The 20,920-nt window shown below is 44.3% G+C and overlaps 1 protein-coding gene across 1 annotated transcript in view; it reads right to left on the bottom strand.

The window, feature by feature from the left end:
* Positions 1-2,834: 2,834 nt before the first annotated feature.
* Positions 2,835-20,920, bottom strand: part of LOC108158480 (glycogenin-1) — a 36,277-nt gene continuing 18,191 nt past the window's right edge. The window contains 2 exon segments of the mRNA XM_033396583.1: positions 2,835-3,097; positions 3,100-3,160. Of these exon segments, the coding sequence (XP_033252474.1) occupies positions 2,946-3,097; positions 3,100-3,160 (213 nt within the window). The 3' untranslated portion in view covers positions 2,835-2,945.

The raw sequence follows: 20,920 nt of genomic DNA, 5'->3' as shown, positions 1-20,920 counted from the left end.
TTTGAACCCAATTTAACCTCTCTGCGACAGTTTTTTTTAAAAACTGCGTGCATTTGTAAATAGCGTGATTTGGCTTTTCCCAAAAATAGCAGACATACTGACTTTCAGTTCCTGCTGAGGCACATGTGATGGGTTTCTTTGTTTTTTCCCATCCAATGGCTTCCAAGGTAAGGAACCTTTGTTCGAGAAATTTCATTAATTCGCTCAAAGGCTGTAATTTCTTTGTACTTGGTATGGATTGTTCATACAAAGTGTGAGTCTGACGATCTAACTTTTTTGTCAAAACACATAGAAGAATCGGATCCCATCCAGCTGTATCTATATTTATGTTATTGAGTGCTGAATATGTTTCCTTTACATTATCGTGCAAAGCCTTAATGGACTTTGCATCATTGGAAGTGCTTGGTTGATCCAATAATTTTTGAAAGAATGCGTTACTAAGCACTCTTTTGTTGCTGAAACGCTCTTGAAGCATGTTCCATGCCGTTGTGTAATTATTTTCTGTTAGCGAAAGGTGGCGTATTAAATTTTCCGCTTCTCCCGTAACATTGGTTTTTAAATACCACATCTTCTGAATGACGGGTACCGATGCTTCATGAATCATTTGTTTAAAAATGTCATGAAATTGTTGCCATTTTAAGTAGTCACCATCAAATTTAGGGATAGGCAGGGGTAATGCATTATGCATATGTGGAGCAGCGATAATTTGCTGAACAGCGTCTGCTTCAGTCATTGTTTGGACTGTTACTACTGCATCTTCAGCTGCAATGTAACTGTTAATGTTATATCCCATTTTCACAGGATCAATGCATTTTTTATAAATTTGAACGTGGATCGCTCTAATCTCAACCCAATATTTTATTATTATTGGTTTGAAGTCCTTTCGCGTCTCATTCGTCATTCTGTTTATGATGCGCTCTAGACTTTCAAGCAGCACCTTTTGTTCTCGGATCATGGGCTCTATTTCAGGCTCACTCTCCATAGATGTAATGGATCCTGTATCTATATCCATTTCTAGTGCAGCTAACTGCTTTGTAAATTCGTCTTTATATCTGACGACCAACTCTTTTGTGTGTTTGAAATATTCGTTAGAGAAATAACTGTGCTCAATTTTTGAGTTTTGAGCTATTTTTTTGATGTTACATTCCTCCTTTGAAAATGCGTCCCAGAGCTTTGATAGGTTCTCAATGCGGGATTTAAAATATTCTGGTTTCTGCTTCCTTTCAGCAGAATCCTTTTTATAATTTCGTACCAGGCTCTGAATCTCTTCGCCTGTGGCAAGCTGCCTGTCTAGCATAACATTAATGCTTGATGATGCCATTTTATTTTATTTATTTTAATACTTTGACCCGATGGAGGTAATTTGTTTGTCACTATGACTGGTTGTGCCTCTACTCACAACCACGAAGATGGTCAAAGTATCTCAATAAATATTTATGACACTGGAATTCTTATTTCCAATTCAACCTTAGTCGCCAAGTTGACTGTGATGGTTGAGTTAGATCCAAATAACTCCAATTACGTTTTCCTTCACCGAAGGTTTTAAATCACAACTGTGAGTGTTGTTGTATGTATGTAAATTGGTCGCCAAGTTGACCAATTATGTAGGATTTTCCAACTTAATCCAAGTTCCAAATCGGGAACAACATCCAGATGAACGGTTAAGTGTCCAAAAAGTCGGGGGTCACCAAATGTGTAAATCAAATGAATCTGTTGATGTAGATTCACTTGATTTTGTGGTGAATGTCAATTCATCACGTCGGGGTCACCAAATGAACAAATCAAATGAATCTGTTGATGTAGATTCACTTGATTCTGGTGATTGTCAATATGACAATCGTATGCTGAAAATGTAAATTTGTATGCTACCGGTTCATGTACCAGTAACAAATGGTCGCCGCAATCGGTACTTGAACAAATTGGGCTTCGGAGATGTGAATACGTCAGAGTTTTCTTTCGTACTGATTTTATTTGGTAAAGTGCAAGGTTTATATACAATTTCTATGAGTATGATTGTTTACTTAGGATCTTAGGTATGTTTAATTAGCTCTGAGTATCATATTGCTAGGGAAATGTGTTATCTCTATTTAGGACTAAGCAATTACTACAAATCCAACAGTGGAATATTCCAAGGGTCATATTTATGACGGTCACAATGGTTATCATGCAGATGGTGTGTGATTTGACCACATGCAGGTCATCCAGAATGTGTTTTATGATAGTGCCGTAAATATCTTAACAGTGTATGTACACAAATGCATGCAGCTGTCCGTTGTATATTTATTTAGGTCAGTAGTGCATGTCACATATTTATATTTAGAGCATATTATCGTTTATTTCTTTAGGTGGCTGGGAAATCTTAACCTATTTATGGTTAGCTATTTGTCTAGGTCTAATCGTACAATTTTGTACTTTCGTTGAAATCGTACAAAAAAGAAGGCAGCAACAAACAAGTGGCGCCAAGAATCACAGCGAAGAAGAATAGGAAAACAGGCACTTACCTGCTGTTCCTTCCCCCCCCCCTTCGGCCTAGGGCTCGACGGCGTCCCACTGGGATTTCGGCCAGTACTATTGGCCAGGTGGCCGCTTCTCTGCTTGCGGACTTGGGTTCCGCGCAGGTAAGTAACGCAGCACTACTATGGCTCGCGCTAACAACTCTTTGCCTCTTTTCCAGGCTAACTTCCGACGTTTTCCACTGAATTGTACGGAACGATTTAAAAACACGACCGCACTCACTAGAATACACACTGTGTGTCACATGTGTGTGTGTGTGTGTGTGTGCGTGTGTGTGTGGTGAGGGGGTATCTCTGTGTGTGTTTGGTGGTGTGCGTAACAAAAAAGTGGCAACAAAACGACGAAAAACGAACGGTTTATGCGTTTCTTCTGCTGTGTTTTGTTCTGTTTTGTTCTACGTGTAGGTTCGTTTCTATTTTGTTGTGTTGTGTCTATGATGAACTACCGGTTTGGTCGGTCTCCTGCTCGGGCTTCTTGTCCAGCGTCTGCGAGATCTTCTTCCAGATGTTGTCGAACGAGTCGGCGCCGGAGTAGTCGATCTGTCCCGACTCCCAGCACTGGCGCCGCATCAGACTCTCGTAGGCTCCTGTTCGGGCGACCGCTGCACTCCGATCTGCAGCTGCGACAGGGCTCCAGCCAGACCAGCCTGAAAGTAGGCAATGGAAGGTGAGTGTGGGATCTAAAACTATTTTCGGTTGGGCGGGTAGGTGTTCAAGGGGTGGGGGGGTTGCTGGAGTGCTTGGGCATGCATGCATTGTGTGCGGTTACAAATTAAACATTTATTAGCCAGGCAAAAACATTGAGATGTTAGTTGGGGCACGCTACGGTACACAGGACGTATGATTAATATGACAACAGAATGCTACTCGAGGCATAAATCATGATGCATTGCGGGTGCGGCTCCTGCTGCTGCTGTTTCTGCTGCTGCTGCTTACGGTTGCAACTCATGTCCGGGCGACCTTGTGGTAGATTACTATGCGAAATGGAGGAGATACGAGAGGGAGAGAGCTGGATATGGCATGCAACACAAGGATGAGATGGCTTCTACTGCTTCTTCTGATGATGATGACGATGGCGGCCGTATGAATTGCTGTTCACGTTCAACCGGGCAAGTGCAAACTAATAAATCAACAGATGCACTCATCCCCAGGCGGAGGACAGCCACCACATGAGCCATTCAATAGCTAACAATGGACAAAGGACGGTGGGAAAAGGACGCAGGACAATGACAATGACAATTCGTATGCAAAACAGTGACTGGTCAGCACGAAACCATGAGATTACATTATCACTAGCACTAGCACTAGGACAGGCACTAGGACACCACTATCCAATGCAGGGGTCTGGATATTGGTGGTTGGGGGGTGTTCAGGTGCGGGTGCGGGTGCGGGTTCGGGTCGGAGGCCAGAGAGATTGATTGCCTTTACATCAGGCTGCACTCCGGCTGCGACTTCTGGCTGCTCTTTTTTCGAACTCTTTCTTACTCTCTGACTACGCGCGGAATGATGAGGCGAGGGCGTGGCAGTGGTTGTGGCTGTGGCTGTGGCTGTGGCTGTGGCAGTGGCAGTGGCAGTGGCAGTGGCAGTGGCAGTGGCAGTGGCAGTGGGCGAGGGCTTGGCATGTTCTGGTGGGATTGGGTGTGCATTCAGTTCATTGGAATTCACATCCTTGGACGTGAGCTTCTCGGCAGTTGCATAGCCATTCGGAATGGCATTTTCATTGCCAAAGGCATTGCTGGCAGTGGGTGTAGGAGTAGGAGTGGTGGGTGGTGACGGTGGTTCTCATTGTCCTGCTCATGGTCGCTATGGTGACTCTCATGCTCCGGCGCTGGGCTCTCTTGCCTCCGCTCCAGATTCTCGTAGTAATCTGCCCAAGGATCGCGGAACTCGCGGACGTGCAACAGGTGGTGCAGTTGCTGCTGCTGCTGGTAGTACTCGTGCTGCCCATCCGATGGCCGGTGGTCCGCCTCGGAGCGGCCTTGCAAGTGCCTTAGGTTTAAGCAAAGCCACTGGCGAATACGATGTTAGAGATACGATACGGGTTTATAGATTATAGCGATCCGGGTATTATTTATGGCAATTTACAGAATTTACAGAATGCGCAAAACATAGGAAAAAAGAGTTGGAAAATAAAAGTAAATGAAAAGTAAATCAATTTGCAAAAATAAAGAAAACGAGGGGGAACGTTGTGAGTTGCAGCGGACACCGCAACTCTACAGTTATACCCGATACTAAGTCAGTATGGCTCTCCTCCGGCAGAAGCCGCTAATATTGAACGACACGACAAAGAGTGAGTGCGAGAGAGACAGAAAATCAGTCTGATCGTGACGTCGGGGGCTGCGTAGCCAGTGCAAATTGATTTGTTCCTTTTGGCTATAAAAATGATCTGATCGACTCGGCTATTGATGCTGATCAAGAATATATATACTTTATGGGCTCGGAAACGATTCCTTCTGGACGTTACACACATCCACTTTTACCACAAATCTAATATACCCCAACACTCATTTTGAGTATCGGGTATAACAAACACAAGGGAAATACACAGACACAGACACAAGGGAAAAGAAAGAGTGAAAGGAAAACAACAAAAACAAACTGTGTTCGTGTGTATGCTTGTGTGTGGTGTGTGTGCAGTGTGTGAGTGTGAGCGGATGGGATATAGGAGGATCTATAATGATCCAAGAGAGATTTCTGGCACCCACCCATCCCTGAATCATTTCCATCTATCGATGGCGTAGACCGAAACATTTCCCTGGCTTTCGGCCAAATTGATGCAAATTAGAAAAACAGAAACGAAAAGAGCACTGTAATAAGTGTGATAATAATAGTAATAATGTGATAATAAGATAACTTCAATTCTTGGAGCGTCTGCTCCGCAGTGTTACTTTATTCCGAATGATTCTTATAATTTCATGTTGGGTTCAGCTAACCCGAAACATGCAATGCTTATATCTATGCCTTATATTTATGTGTAAGTATATTGGTGTATGCATATTTGTATGAATGTACATGCAGAAGGCATATACATTGGAATGCTCATTTGACCACTTGGAATATATTGCCGACACTGCAGTTCTCACGCTGCAGGCCAGTCCACATATAAGGAACTGATCGTATTACGGCTCTTGAGTGTGGTTGTGTTACGTAAACATTGGGACAAAGTGTCTTTATGTTTATGAGCGTGATACTCTACATTAATTTTAGGCATATGACCACTTGACATATTGTATACACTACAATACGGTGGGCATATGCCTACTTGGCATACAACATACTACACTGGGAGTTCGTTTCGTTTATTTCACAGGGAGGCTAGAAGCTAGCGAGGAAAAAGTACGATTTGAGCGACTCCACAATCCGTTCCACGTAGATGCCGTTGGAGTGCATCACAAAGATTAGATTACGCAGCGGCACAGAGTTATGGAAGAGTCATTTGTAGAGTTAATTAATGGTTTTTGATGGGATATTTGATGGGCATGTGACAAAGATATTCATTCTGTAAGATCCAATATGAAAAAGTTTCAAATTTGGGACATATGTACATATCACTGATAGATACATTTATAAAATATCGAGCGTTTACCGACTCTTTTATTCGATTTTTCATGCAGAAAACTAACAACACGATTGGACATTTGAGTTTTGAATCTTTTTCCCTATAAAAAATGACTGTTTTTATTGGGGATATCATCGTAGGTATGTATGTGCCTCCCCAGAAGTAATCATCAACAGCATCTGGATCAGACGATGGCTTCAGAATCAGTGTAGCGAAATCAATTATCAGAAACACACTCTCCGCTGAATTGCCTGATAAATATATGGATGTTGGATGTTGGATGCTGGGGAAATGCTCTCACACACAGAAAAATAAATATAAATTGCCTTGTGGCTGTCGATTTGATTTCATAAATATGTGCAGCACGTACCGCAGCTCAATTGCCAATTAGAAGAGCGCCCAGCAAGAAGGCCAGGGGAAATAAGGAGGCGACGGGAGGGCAGGGCAGAATGAGGAACGCCTTGGCACTTGAAAATTCGTGGCCAAAAAGGAAGGCCGCCCAGCATGAGGCATGCGGCATCCGCGTCAACGGAAGTTGATTTTTATACCGAATCGCATACAAAAGTTGCCCACTTTTAACCTGCACCTTTTTATACCCGATACTCAAAATGAGTATTGGGGTATATTAGATTTGTGGTAAAAGTGGATCTGTGTAACGTCCAGATGGAATCGTTTCCGACACCATAAAGTATACATATGTAAGATATTATTTAGAGTATTGTTTATTCGTATTATTATCGCGGTGGCCTGGTATGTGTGCTTACAAAAGTTCTTAATGTTACGGCTTATTTCTGCTGATTTTCTGCTGCTGCTTGAGTCGCGTCCGTATGCTGCTGTTCTCTCCTTTTCACTGCTTCGCTCGGTTCCTCTTCTTCTCTGTCCGCTGTTGATCTGCTTCTGTTACTACTGCTGTTGCTGCTGCTGTTACTACTGCTGTTGCTGCTAATCAGCTGTTCCTCTGCTGCTGTTATTACTGCTGTTGCTTATCTCCGCTGCCCCCTCAATAGGCCAGCTGGCCAACTCCTTCTTACACTCGGTCATCCTGATTAGTCATCAGTCCCTGATGACCATGCGTCCTCGTTTTCTACAGAGAAGCTCCATAGTTTCATGTTATCATTGCTTGTGGTCGTATTGCTTGGTCCTCCGACGTCTGCTGCCTTCCGAACATTATAGCGTCCGCCTCGTTTCACGTTGGTTATTTCGTATGGTCCTAAGAATTCGCTGGCCATCTTTCTTCCGGTTACAAATTGTGTTCTACGTATGGCTACGAGATCTCCGACCTTGTATCCGTATTCGCATTTCCGCTTTTTATCGAATTGTTCCTTGTATCTGTCCTGGGCCTGCTGAATATTTTCTTTTGCCTCTTGTAGCATCTTTTGCCTCTCGTCTTCAAAATTATCAACCATCTCTTTTTCTATTAGCTGAAGTATGTCGCTATCCGGTCCACAACGCATTTTTACCCCGATCATCAGCTCAAATGGACAACGCTTTGTAGACACATGAACAGTGCTGTTAATAGCCCTCTGAACTCGCGGTACGAACTTATACCATCTTCCAGGTTCCTCCGACGACAATTTGGAAATGATGCTCAGAATAGATCGGTTTACGCGTTCAATTTGTCCGTTTCCTCTTGGTACCCCTGTGGTGCTCCATATGTGTTCGATGTTCTTTTCCTTGACAAACTCCTCAAAGCTTGAAGATGTAAATGCTGCTCCACGATCGCTTACTATGCGTGCCGGATTACCAAATACATCAGCCCACTCCCTTAACTTCTTAAGAACTTCGTCTGCTCCTGTTGTTTTTGGGGGATACATCCATACGAACTTACTGAAGCTATCAACCATTGCGAAGATGTACTTGTACTGCTTTGAAGTAGCATCCATAGGCTCAAGGTGATCCACGTGTATAATATACAGCGGCTGTGATCCTTTGTCAATTTGATGCAGAAATCCCTCTTTTTTGCCAAGCTTTTTGTTGTAGATTATACATTTCATACAGTTTCCTATGATCTGTATTACTTTTCCTTCCAGATGTGGAATCCAATAGCTCTGCTGTACGGTATGCATTGTTTTTTGAGCGGCAAAGTGTCCTGCGTTGTGAGCGTCGGTTATTATTTCTTTTTCTAATGACTTCGGTATTGCCAGCAAGTCCGTGCCTTGCACCACTTTGTATACGAGACCAGCTTTCAACTTAAAGTTGTCATATGGTTTACTTTTCAAAATTTCGGAAACTGCTTTGATCATCGTATCCTCCTGCTGGGCTTTCTTAATTCTTGCTGTGACTTCCGAAGATACCATCATGACATCAATTGGGTACCTACTCAGGCAATCCACATGCTTCAGCCGTTCTCCTGGTCTGTGTTCCACTTCAAAGTCGTAGTCCTGCAAGTACAGGACCCATTGGGCTACCTCCCGCGGAACGTCCTTCTTGCTTAACGTTTGCTTGAAAGCAGCGCAATCCGTTACGAGCTTAAAGTTGGTTCCAAGTATGTACTGACGAAATTTTTTGCAAGCTAGGAAAATTGCTTTGGCTTCCTGTATATAGCTATGCTGTCGTGCTTCAGAGGTTTTCTTACTCCAGAATAAGATCGGATGCAATTGTCCTTTGTGCCATTGTAACAACTCCGCTGCAAACCCGTCCTTTGAGGCATCAGTGTGTATCTCGGTTTTTGCATTCCTGCGATAAAGTTTCAAGACCGGCTCTTTCACCAATGCTTCCTTTAACGTAGCGAACGCCTGCTGCTCCTCCAGACTCATTTTAAATGGGACATCTTTTCGCAGCAGATTGGTCAGTGGTTTGGCGATTAGCGAATAGTTTCTTATGAATTTACGGAAAAACCCAGTTAATCCTAAAAACGACTGCACAGCCTTTATGTTTTTCGGCATCGGGAACTTGCTGACGGCTTTGGTTTTCTCCAATCCAGGCTGGATTTCCCCTCCTCCAACTTGATGACCCAAAAATGTAATGGTCGACTGCAGAAATCGGCACTTCTTCCACTTCATCTTCAGCCCGTATTCAGCTGCAGCATCAAAAACCTTCTTCAGCTTTCCCAGGTATTCGTCGGCGGTTTCAGCGTGTATAACGATATCGTCCATGTACAGGTCAAGAATGTTTTCATTTATAAGGTTTTGAAATACAAAACTTATAAAACGGATGAAAACTGCTGGCGAATTGCAAAAACCGAAAGGCGCACGGTTGAACTCAAAGAGACCTTCCTTCGTTATGAACGCCGTATATTTTTTGCTGCTTTCTTCCACAGGAACGTGGAAAAACCCATTTTCTAAGTCCATGATGGTGAACACCTTAGCATTTTCCAGTTTTTCCAGCACCTCTTCAACGATTGGAACGGGAAAGCAATCTTTCAAGACCATCTTGTTCAACTGACGATAGTCCACGCAGACCCGGCTGCTCCCATCCTTTTTCTTGACAATTACAGTCCGACTGGCGAAATTTGATGATGAGCGTCGTATTATCCCAGCGTTGGCCACTTCATCGATCTGCTGCTTGACAACGTCGGCTTCGCTGATGGCCACTCGACTTGGGGAATGTGGAAACGGCGCTATTTTCTTGTCCGGTACGATCTTCAGCATGATCGGGCACACTGCAGTCTGCTTCTTTTCAGTAAAGTCCTGAATCATTGATTGGACGGCATCTCTGAACTGCGATGGAATGTTTATGTCAGTATTTGCTTCGACCACGTTGTAAATTCTTATCTGTTTGGTGTCCTCAGTTTCCTCCCCGGCAGGGGAGAAAACTTATATCCTCCTGGCGTTGATGTCATTGTGAACTTGGATATAAAGTCGTGTCCAAGCAACAATTCGCATCCGACGGCATGATCGGCCACCACAAGGAATTTGTGTGCCAGTCGCATTCCGTCGATCTCCACTTCTGCCGTAAACTGCCCAGCGGAGCGTGTGATGTTGTTTCCAAGTCCCCTCAAAGTTGACGAACTGGCTTGCAGATGGATACCACTCATTTTGCCGAACACTGACATCTTTAATAGGGAAACATCTGCACCGGTGTCTATGAGCCCCTTGACTTGCACGTCGTTAATTTTAAGAGACTTCAGGCGTTTTTCCTTTTATGCAACGTTAACGGCAGCAGCACTCGGGCAATCCTTAGATTGCAGCGGAAACACTTTAATGCAGCTCGGCAATCCTTGCGTAGATGCTCCTGGGATCCACAATTGTAGCAGTGTTGCTTCCTTTCATATTTGGTGAAATTGGACTTCTTTCCGAACGGCTGTGAGTCTTTTTGTTTCGGGGCCAAACCCCATCAACCGCGAGCGTTCTTTCGTAGATTTCGTACTTCTCTCGCAGCTGCTTGTATGATCTGAATCCATACAAGGTGTACTTATAATCCGCTTTTAAATTGAGTCCGTCGACGATGTATCGAATCACCGACTCCGTGTATGTTGTCCCACGTGCAGCAATGCGTTTCATCTGTAGTATATATTCGTGAAAACTTTCGCCGGCAATCTTCACTCGCATAGACAGTTGATTGTGAATTTGCGCACTGCATAAACGCTCACACTCGAACTCCTGTAAAAGTTGGTGACGCAATTGGCCGTACTCATACACTGCTGTGGACTCGAGAAAAAGAGCGGCTGTACCTGTCATTTTTGCTCGGGCTTGCACGTATTTTTGTTTGTCATTTAATCCGTATGCTTCAGCGTTTAGCTCGAAGTTAATAAACCACTGCTGTACCGACATATTTTCTCCGTTGAATTCTGGAATAATTTTGGCAAAATTTTCCACTACCAGCTTTGCATCATTTTTCTTGTCTATTTCATCAGCATTTATTTTCATCGAGAGCAGTTGAACCAGCTGTTGGAGCGTCTGTGTGTTTTCTTCTAGGAGTGTTGACCTCATCGCTTCCTCGTTCGCGTTTTGCTGCATATTCCCGGCTGGTGGTCCACTTGTATTTTCCATTATAATTCTACTGCGCAATACTCTTGTGAGCAGCCGGCTTGAAACAACCCTTTTTTCTCGGTTCTTCTTCTTTTCACCCACTCGCTGTCTCGCTTCCTCTGCTTGCGGCTTCTGAGAGTCTAATGCTCAGTTTTTTTGCACCGAATTTTTGCTTTTCCGTCTCGCTTCGTCTGCTGCCGGCTTCTGAGACATGAGACACACAATTTTTGATTTTTTCCACTTTACACAGGCAGTACGCGACTGGTTGAGCCCCAAATGTAAGATATTATTTAGAGTATTGTTTATTCGTATTATTATCGCGGTGGCCTGGTATGTGTGCTTACAAAAGTTCTTAATGTTACGGCTTATTTCTGCTGATTTTCTGCTGCTGCTTGAGTCGCGTCCGTATGCTGCTGTTCTCTCCTTTTCACTGCTTCGCTCGGTTCCTCTTCTTCTCTGTCCGCTGTTGATCTGCTTCTGTTACTACTGCTGTTGCTGCTGCTGTTACTACTGCTGTTGCTGCTAATCAGCTGTTCCTCTGCTGCTGTTATTACTGCTGTTGCTTATCTCCGCTGTCCCTCAATAGGCCAGCTGGCCCACTCCTTCTTACACTCGGTCATCCTGATTAGTCATCAGTCCCTGATGACCATGCGTCCTCGTTTTCTACAGAGAAGCTCCATAGTTTCATGTTATCATTGCTTGTGGTCGTATTGCTTGGTCCTTCGACGTCTGCTGCCTTCCGAACATTATAGCGTCCGCCTCGTTTCACGTTGGTTATTTCGTATGGTCCTAAGAATTCGCTGGCCATCTTTCTTCCGGTTACAAATTGTGTTCTACGTATGGCTACGAGATCTCCGACCTTGTATCCGTATTCGCATTTCCGCTTTTTATCGAATTGTTCCTTGTATCTGTCCTTGGCCTGCTCAATATTTTCTTTTGCCTCTTGTCGCATCTTTTGCCTCTCGTCTTCAAAATTATCAACCATCTCTTTTTCTATTAGCTGAAGTATGTCGCTATCCGGTCCACAACGCATTTTTACCCCGATCATCAGCTCAAATGGACAACGCTTTGTAGACACATGAACAGTGCTGTTAATAGCCCTCTGAACTCGCGGTACGAACTTATACCATCTTCCAGGTTCCTCCGACGACAATTTGGAAATGATGCTCAGAATAGATCGGTTTACGCGTACAATTTGTCCGTTTCCTCTTGGTACCCCTGTGGTGCTCCATATGTGTTCGATGTTCTTTTCCTTGACAAACTCCTCAAAGCTTGAAGATGTAAATGCTGCTCCACGATCGCTTACTATGCGTGCCGGATTACCAAATACATCAGACCACTCCCTTAACTTCTTAAGAACTTCGTCTGCTCCTGTTTTTTTTGGGGGATACATCCATACGAACTTACTGAAGCTATCAACCATTGCGAAGATGTACTTGTACTGCTTTGAAGTAGCATCCATAGGCCCAAGGTGATCCACGTGTATAATATACGCCGGGGTGTTAACCCTTGTCAATTTGATGCAGAAATCCCTCTTTTTTGCCAAGCTTTTTGTTGTAGATTATACATTTCATACAGTTTCCTATGATCTGCATTACTTTTCCTTCCAGATGTGGAATCCAATAGCTCTGCTGTACGGTATGCATTGTTTTTTGAGCGGCAAAGTGTCCTGCGTTGTGAGCGTCGGTTATTATTTCTTTTTCTAATGACTTCGGTATTGCCAGCAAGTCCGTGCCTTGCACCACTTTGTATACGAGACCAGCTTTCAACTTAAAGTTGTCATATGGTTTACTTTTCAAAATTTCGGAAACTGCTTTGATCATCGTATCCTCCTGCTGGGCTTTCTTAATTCTTGCTGTGACTTCCGAAGATACCATCATGAAATTTGCAGGGTACCTACTCAGGCAATCCACATGCTTCAGCCGTTCTCCTGGTCTGTGTTCCACTTCAAAGTCTTAGTCCTGCAAGTACAGGACTCATTGGGCTACCTCCCGCGGAACGTCCTTCTTGCTTAACGTTTGCTTGAAAGCAGCGCAATCCGTTACGAGCTTAAAGTTGGTTCCAAGTATGTACTGACGAAATTTTTTGCACGCTAGGAAAATTGCTTTGGCTTCCTGTATATAGCTATGCTGTCGTACTTCAGACTCCGAGGTTTTCTTACTCCAGAATAAGATCGGATGCAATTGTCCTTCGTGCCATTGTAACAACGCCGCTGCAAACCCGTCCTTTGACGCATCAGTGTGTATCTCGGTTTTTGCATTCCTGCGATAAAGTTTCAAGACCGGCTCTTTCACCAATGCTTCCTTTAATGTAGCGAACGCCTGCTGCTCCTCCAGACTCATTTTAAATGGGACATCTTTCGCAACATATTGGTCAATGGCTTGGCTATTAGCGTATAGTTTCTTATGAATTTACGGAAAAACCAAGTTAATCCTAAAAACGACTGCACAGCCTTTATGTTTTTCGGCATCGGGAACTTGCCGACGGCTTTGGTTTTCTCCAATCCAGGCTTGATTTCCCCTCCTCCAACTTGATGACCCAAAAATGTAATGGTCGACTGCAGAAATCGGCACTTCTTCCACTTCATCTTCAGCCCGTATTCAGCTGCAGCATCAAAAACCTTCTTCAGCTTTCCCAGGCATTCGTCGGCGGTTTCAGCGTGTATAACGATATCGTCCATGTACAGGTTAAGAATGTTTTCATTTTGAAATACAAAACTTATAAAACGGATGAAAACTGCTGGCGAATTGCAAAAACCGAAAGGCGCACGGTTGAACTCAAAGAGACCTTCCTTCGTTATGAACGCCGTATATTTTTTGCTGCTTTCTTCCACAGGAACGTGGAAAAACCCATTTTCTAAGTCCATGATGGTGAACACCTTAGCATTTTCCAGTTTTTCCAGCACCTCTTCAACGATTGGAACGGGAAAGCAATCTTTCAAGACCATCTTGTTCAACTGACGATAGTCCACGCAGACCCGGCTGCTCCCATCCTTTTTCTTGACAATTACAGTCCGACTGGCGAAATTTGATGATGAGCGTCGTATTATCCCAGCGTTGGCCCATTCATCGATCTGCTGCTTGTCAACGTCGGCTTCGCTGATGGCCACTCGACTTGGGGAATGTGGAAACGGCGCTATTTTCTTGTCCGGTACGATCTTCAGCATGATCGGGCACACTGCAGTCTGCTTCTTTTCAGTAAAGTCCTGAATCATTGATTGGACGGCATCTCTGAACTGCGATGGAATGTTTATGTCAGTATTTGCTTCGACCACGTTGTAAATTCTTATCTGTTTGGTGTCCTCAGTTTCCTCCCCGGCAGGGGAGAAAACTTATATCCTCCTGGCGTTGATGTCATTGTGAACTTGGATATAAAGTCGTGTCCAAGCAACAATTCGCATCCGACGGCATGATCGGCCACCACAAGGAATTTGTGTGCCAGTCGCATTCCGTCGATCTCCACTTCTGCCGTAAACTTCCCAGCGGAGCGTGTGATGTTGTTTCCAAGTCCCCTCAAAGTTGACGAACTGGCTTGCAGATGGATACCACTCATTTTGCCGAACACTGACATCTTTAATAGGGAAACATCTGCACCGGTGTCTATGAGCCCCTTGACTTGCACGTCGTTAATTTTAAGAGACTTCAGGCGTTTTTCCTTTTATGCAACGTTAACGGCAGCAGCACTCGGGGAATCCTTAGATTGCAGCGGAAACACTTTAATGCAGCTCGGCAATCCTTGCGTAGATGCTCCTGGGATCCACAATTGTAGCAGTGTTGCTTCCTTTCATATTTGGTGAAATTGGACTTCTTTCCGAACGGCTGTGAGTCTTTTTGTTTCGGGGCCAAACCCCCATCAACCGCGAGCGTTCTTTCGTAGATTTCGTACTTCTCTCGCAGCTGCTTGTATGATCTGAATCCATACAAGGTGTACTTATAATCCGCTTTTAAATTGAGTCCGTCGACGATGTATCGAATCACCGACTCCGTGTATGTTGTCCCACGTGCAGCAATGCGTTTCATCTGTAGTATATATTCGTGAAAACTTTCGCCGGCAATCTTCACTCGCATAGACAGTTGATTGTGAATTTGCGCACTGCATAAACGCTCACACTCGAACTCCTGTAAAAGTTGGTGACGCAATTGGCCGTACTCATACACTGCTGTGGACTCGAGAAAAAGAGCGGCTGTACCTGTCATTTTTGCTCGGGCTTGCACGTATTTTTGTTTGTCATTTAATCCGTATGCTTCAGCGTTTAGCTCGAAGTTAATAAACCACTGCTGTACCGACATATTTTCTCCGTTGAATTCTGGAATAATTTTGGCAAAATTTTCCTTTTTGCATCATTTTTCTTGTCTATTTCATCAGCATTTATTTTCATCGAGAGCAGTTGAACCAGCTGTTGGAGCGTCTGTGTGTTTTCTTCTAGGAGTGTTGACCTCATCGCTTCCTCGTTCGCGTTTTGCTGCATATTCCCGGCTGGTGGTCCACTTGTATTTTCCATTATAATTCTACTGCGCAATACTCTTGTGGGCAGCCGGCTTGAAACAACCCTTTTTTCTCGGTTCTTCTTCTTTTCACCCACTCGCTGTCTCGCTTCCTCTGCTTGCGGCTTCTGAGAGTCTAATGTTCAGTTTTTTTGCACCGAATTTTTGCTTTTCCGTCTCGCTTCGTCTGCTGCCGGCTTCTGAGACATGAGACACACAATTTTTGATTTTTTCCACTTTACACAGGCAGTACGCGACTGGTTGAGCCCCCAAATGTAAGATATTATTTAGAGTATTGTTTATTCGTATTATTATCGCGGTGGCCTGGTATGTGTGCTTACAAAAGTTCTTAATGTTACGGCTTATTTCTGCTGATTTTCTGCTGCTGCTTGAGTCGCGTCCGTATGCTGCTGTTCTCTCCTTTTCACTGCTTCGCTCGGTTCCTCTTCTTCTCTGTCCACTGTTGATCTGCTTCTGTTACTACTGCTGTTGCTGCTGCTGTTACTACTGCTGTTGCTGCTAATCAGCTGTTCCTCTGCTGCTGTTATTACTGCTGTTGCTTATCTCCGCTGCCCCCTCAATAGGCCAGCTGGCCCACTCCTTCTTACACTCGGTCATCCTGATTAGTCATCAGTCCCTGATGACCATGCGTCTTCGTTTTCTACAGAGAAGCTCCATAGTTTCATGTTATCATTGCTTGTGGTCGTATTGCTTGGTCCTTCGACGTCTGCTGCCTTCCGAACATTATAGCGTCCGCCTCGTTTCACGTTGGTTATTTCGTATGGTCCTAAGAATTCGCTGGCCATCTTTCTTCCGGTTACAAATTGTGTTCTACGTATGGCTACGAGATCTCCGACCTTGTATCCGTATTCGCATTTCCGCTTTTTATCGAATTGTTCCTTGTATCTGTCCTTGGCCTGCTCAATATTTTCTTTTGCCTCTTGTCGCATCTTTTGCCTCTCGTCTTCAAAATTATCAACCATCTCTTTTTCTATTAGCTGAAGTATGTCGCTATCCGGTCCACAACGCATTTTTACCCCGATCATCAGCTCAAATGGACAACGCTTTGTAGACACATGAACAGTGCTGTTAATAGCCCTCTGAACTCGCGGTACGAACTTATACCATCTTCCAGGTTCCTCCGACGACAATTTGGAAATGATGCTCAGAATAGATCGGTTTACGCGTTCAATTTGTCCGTTTCCTCTTGGTACCCCTGTGGTGCTCCATATGTGTTCGATGTTCTTTTCCTTGACAAACTCCTCAAAGCTTGAAGATGTAAATGCTGCTCCACGATCGCTTACTATGCGTGCCGGATTACCAAATACATCAGACCACTCCCTTAACTTCTTAAGAACTTCGTCTGCTCCTGTTTTTTTTGGGGGATACATCCATACGAACTTACTGAAGCTATCAACCATTGCGAAGATGTACTTGTACTGCTTTGAAGTAGCATCCATAGGCCCAAGGTGATCCACGTGTATAATATACGCCGGGGTGTTAACCCTTGTCAATTTGATGCAGAAATCCCTCTTTTTTGCCAAGCTTTTTGTTGTAGATTATACATTTCATACAGTTTCCTATGATCTGCATTACTTTTCCTTCCAGATGTGGAATCCAATAGCTCTGCTGTACGGTATGCATTGTTTTTTGAGCGGCAAAGTGTCCTGCGTTGTGAGCGTCGGTTATTATTTCTTTTTCTAATGACTTCGGTATTGCCAGCAAGTCCGTGCCTTGCACCACTTTGTATACGAGACCAGCTTTCAACTTAAAGTTGTCATATGGTTTACTTTTCAAAATTTCGGAAACTGCTTTGATCATCGTATCCTCCTGCTGGGCTTTCTTAATTCTTGCTGTGACTTCCGAAGATACCATCATGACATCAATTGGGTACCTACTCAGGCAATCCACATGCTTCAGCCGTTCTCCTGGTCTGTGTTCCACTTCAAAGTCTTAGTCCTGCAAGTACAGGACTCATTGGGCTACCTCCCGCGGAACGTCCTTCTTGCTTAACGTTTGCTTGAAAGCAGCGCAATCCGTTACGAGCTTAAAGTTGGTTCCAAGTATGTACTGACGAAATTTTTTGCACGCTAGGAAAATTGCTTTGGCTTCCTGTATATAGCTATGCTGTCGTACTTCAGACTCCGAGGTTTTCTTACTCCAGAATAAGATCGGATGCAATTGTCCTTCGTGCCATTGTAACAACGCCGCTGCAAACCCGTCCTTTGACGCATCAGTGTGTATCTCGGTTTTTGCATTCCTGCGATAAAGTTTCAAGACCGGCTCTTTCACCAATGCTTCCTTTAATGTAGCGAACGCCTGCTGCTCCTCCAGACTCATTTTAAATGGGACATCTTTCGCAACAGATTGGTCAATGGTTTGGCGATTAGCGTATAGTTTCTTATGAATTTACGGAAAAACCAAGTTAATCCTAAAAACGACTGCACAGCCTTTATGTTTTTCGGCATCGGGAACTTGCCGACGGCTTTGGTTTTCTCCAATCCAGGCTTGTTTTCCCCTCATCGAACTTGATGACCCAAAAATGTAATGGTCGACTGCAGAAATCGGCACTTCTTCCACTTCATCTTTAGCCCGTATTCAGCTGCAGCATCAAAAACCTTCTTCAGCTTTCCCAGGCATTCGTCGGCGGTTTCAGCGTGTATAACGATATCGTCCATGTACAGGTTAAGAATGTTTTCATTTTGAAATACAAAACTTATAAAACGGATGAAAACTGCTGGCGAATTGCAAAAACCGAAAGGCGCACGGTTGAACTCAAAGAGACCTTCCTTCGTTATGAACGCCGTATATTTTTTGCTGCTTTCTTCCACAGGAACGTGGAAAAACCCATTTTCTAAGTCCATGATGGTGAACACCTTAGCATTTTCCAGTTTTTCCAGCACCTCTTCAACGATTGGAACGGGAAAGCAATCTTTCAAGACCATCTTGTTCAACTGACGATAGTCCACGCAGACCCGGCTGCTCCCATCCTTTTTCTTGACAATTCCAGTCCGACTGGCGAAATTTGATGATGAGCGTCGTATTATCCCAGCGTTGGCCCATTCATCGATCTGCTGCTTGACAACGTCGGCTTCGCTGATGGCCACTCGACTTGGGGAATGTGGAAACGGCGCTATTTTCTTGTCCGGTACGATCTTCAGCATGATCGGGCACACTGCAGTCTGCTTCTTTTCAGTAAAGTCCTGAATCATTGATTGGACGGCATCTCTGAACTGCGATGGAATGTTTATGTCAGTATTTGCTTCGACCACGTTGTAAATTCTTATCTGTTTGGTGTCCTCAGTTTCCTCCCCGGCAGGGGAGAAAACTTATATCCTCCTGGCGTTGATGTCATTGTGAACTTGGATATAAAGTCGTGTCCAAGCAACAATTCGCATCCGACGGCATGATCGGCCACCACAAGGAATTTGTGTGCCAGTCGCATTCCGTCGATCTCCACTTCTGCCGTAAACTGCCCAGCGGAGCGTGTGATGTTGTTTCCAAGTCCCCTCAAAGTTGACGAACTGGCTTGCAGATGGATACCACTCATTTTGCCGAACACTGACATCTTTAATAGGGAAACATCTGCACCGGTGTCTATGAGCCCCTTGACTTGCACGTCGTTAATTTTAAGAGACTTCAGGCGTTTTTCCTTTTATGCAACGTTAACGGCAGCAGCACTCGGGCAATCCTTAGATTGCAGCGGAAACACTTTAATGCAGCTCGGCAATCCTTGCGTAGATGCTCCTGGGATCCACAATTGTAGCAGTGTTGCTTCCTTTCATATTTGGTGAAATTGGACTTCTTTCCGAACGGCTGTGAGTCTTTTTGTTTCGGGGCCAAACCCCCATCAACCGCGAGCGTTCTTTCGTAGATTTCGTACTTCTCTCGCAGCTGCTTGTATGATCTGAATCCATACAAGGTGTACTTATAATCCGCTTTTAAATTGAGTCCGTCGACGATGTATCGAATCACCGACTCCGTGTATGTTGTCCCACGTGCAGCAATGCGTTTCATCTGTAGTATATATTCGTGAAAACTTTCGCCGGCAATCTTCACTCGCATAGACAGTTGATTGTGAATTTGCGCACTGCATAAACGCTCACACTCGAACTCCTGTAAAAGTTGGTGACGCAATTGGCCGTACTCATACACTGCTGTGGACTCGAGAAAAATAGCGGCTGTACCTGTCATTTTTGCTCGGGCTTGCACGTATTTTTGTTTGTCATTTAATCCGTATGCTTCAGCGTTTAGCTCGAAGTTAATAAACCACTGCTGTACCGACATATTTTCTCCGTTGAATTCTGGAATAATTTTGGCAAAATTTTCCACTACCAGCTTTGCATCATTTTTCTTGTCTATTTCATCAGCATTTATTTTCATCGAGAGCAGTTGAACCAGCTGTTGGAGCGTCTGTGTGTTTTCTTCTAGGAGGGTTGACCTCATCGCTTCCTCGTTCGCGTTTTGCTGCATATTCCCGGCTGGTGGTCCACTTGTATTTTCCATTATAATTCTACTGCGCAATACTCTTGTGAGCAGCCGGCTTGAAACAACCCTTTTTTCTCGGTTCTTCTTCTTTTCACCCACTCGCTGTCTCGCTTCCTCTGCTTGCGGCTTCTGAGAGTCTAATGCTCAGTTTTTTTGCACCGAATTTTTGCTTTTCCGTCTCGCTTCGTCTGCTGCCGGCTTCTGAGACATGAGACACACAATTTTTGATTTTTTCCACTTTACACAGGCAGTACGCGACTGGTTGAGCCCCCAAATGTAAGATATTATTTAGAGTATTGTTTATTCGTATTATTATCGCGGTGGCCTGGTATGTGTGCTTACAAAAGTTCTTAATGTTTCGGCTTATTTCTGCTGATTTTCTGCTGCTGCTTGAGTCGCGTCCGTATGCTGCTGTTCTCTCCTTTTCACTGCTTCGCTCGGTTCCTCTTCTTCTCTGTCCGCTGTTGATCTGCTTCTGTTACTACTGCTGTTGCTGCTGCTGTTACTACTGCTGTTGCTGCTAATCAGCTGTTCCTCTGCTGCTGTTATTACTGCTGTTGCTTATCTCCGCTGTCCCCTCAATAGGCCAGCTGGCCCACTCCTTCTTACACTCGGTCATCCTGATTAGTCATCAGTCCCTGATGACCATGCGTCCTCGTTTTCTACAGAGAAGCTCCATAGTTTCATGTTATCATTGCTTGTGGTCGTATTGCTTGGTCCTTCGACGTCTGCTGCCTTCCGAACATTATAGCGTCCGCCTCGTTTCACGTTGGTTATTTCGTATGGTCCTAAGAATTCGCTGGCCATCTTTCTTCCGGTTACAAATTGTGTTCTACGTATGGCTACGAGATCTCCGACCTTGTATCCGTATTCGCATTTCCGCTTTTTATCGAATTGTTCCTTGTATCTGTCCTTGGCCTGCTCAATATTTTCTTTTGCCTCTTGTCGCATCTTTTGCCTCTCGTA

This window comes from Drosophila miranda, assembly GCF_003369915.1.
Source record: "Drosophila miranda strain MSH22 chromosome Y unlocalized genomic scaffold, D.miranda_PacBio2.1 Contig_Y1_pilon, whole genome shotgun sequence".
Classification (NCBI taxonomy): Eukaryota; Metazoa; Arthropoda; class Insecta; order Diptera; family Drosophilidae; genus Drosophila; species Drosophila miranda.
Note: the sequence above shows the minus strand (reverse complement) of the source record. Positions and strands in the feature narration are given on the sequence as shown.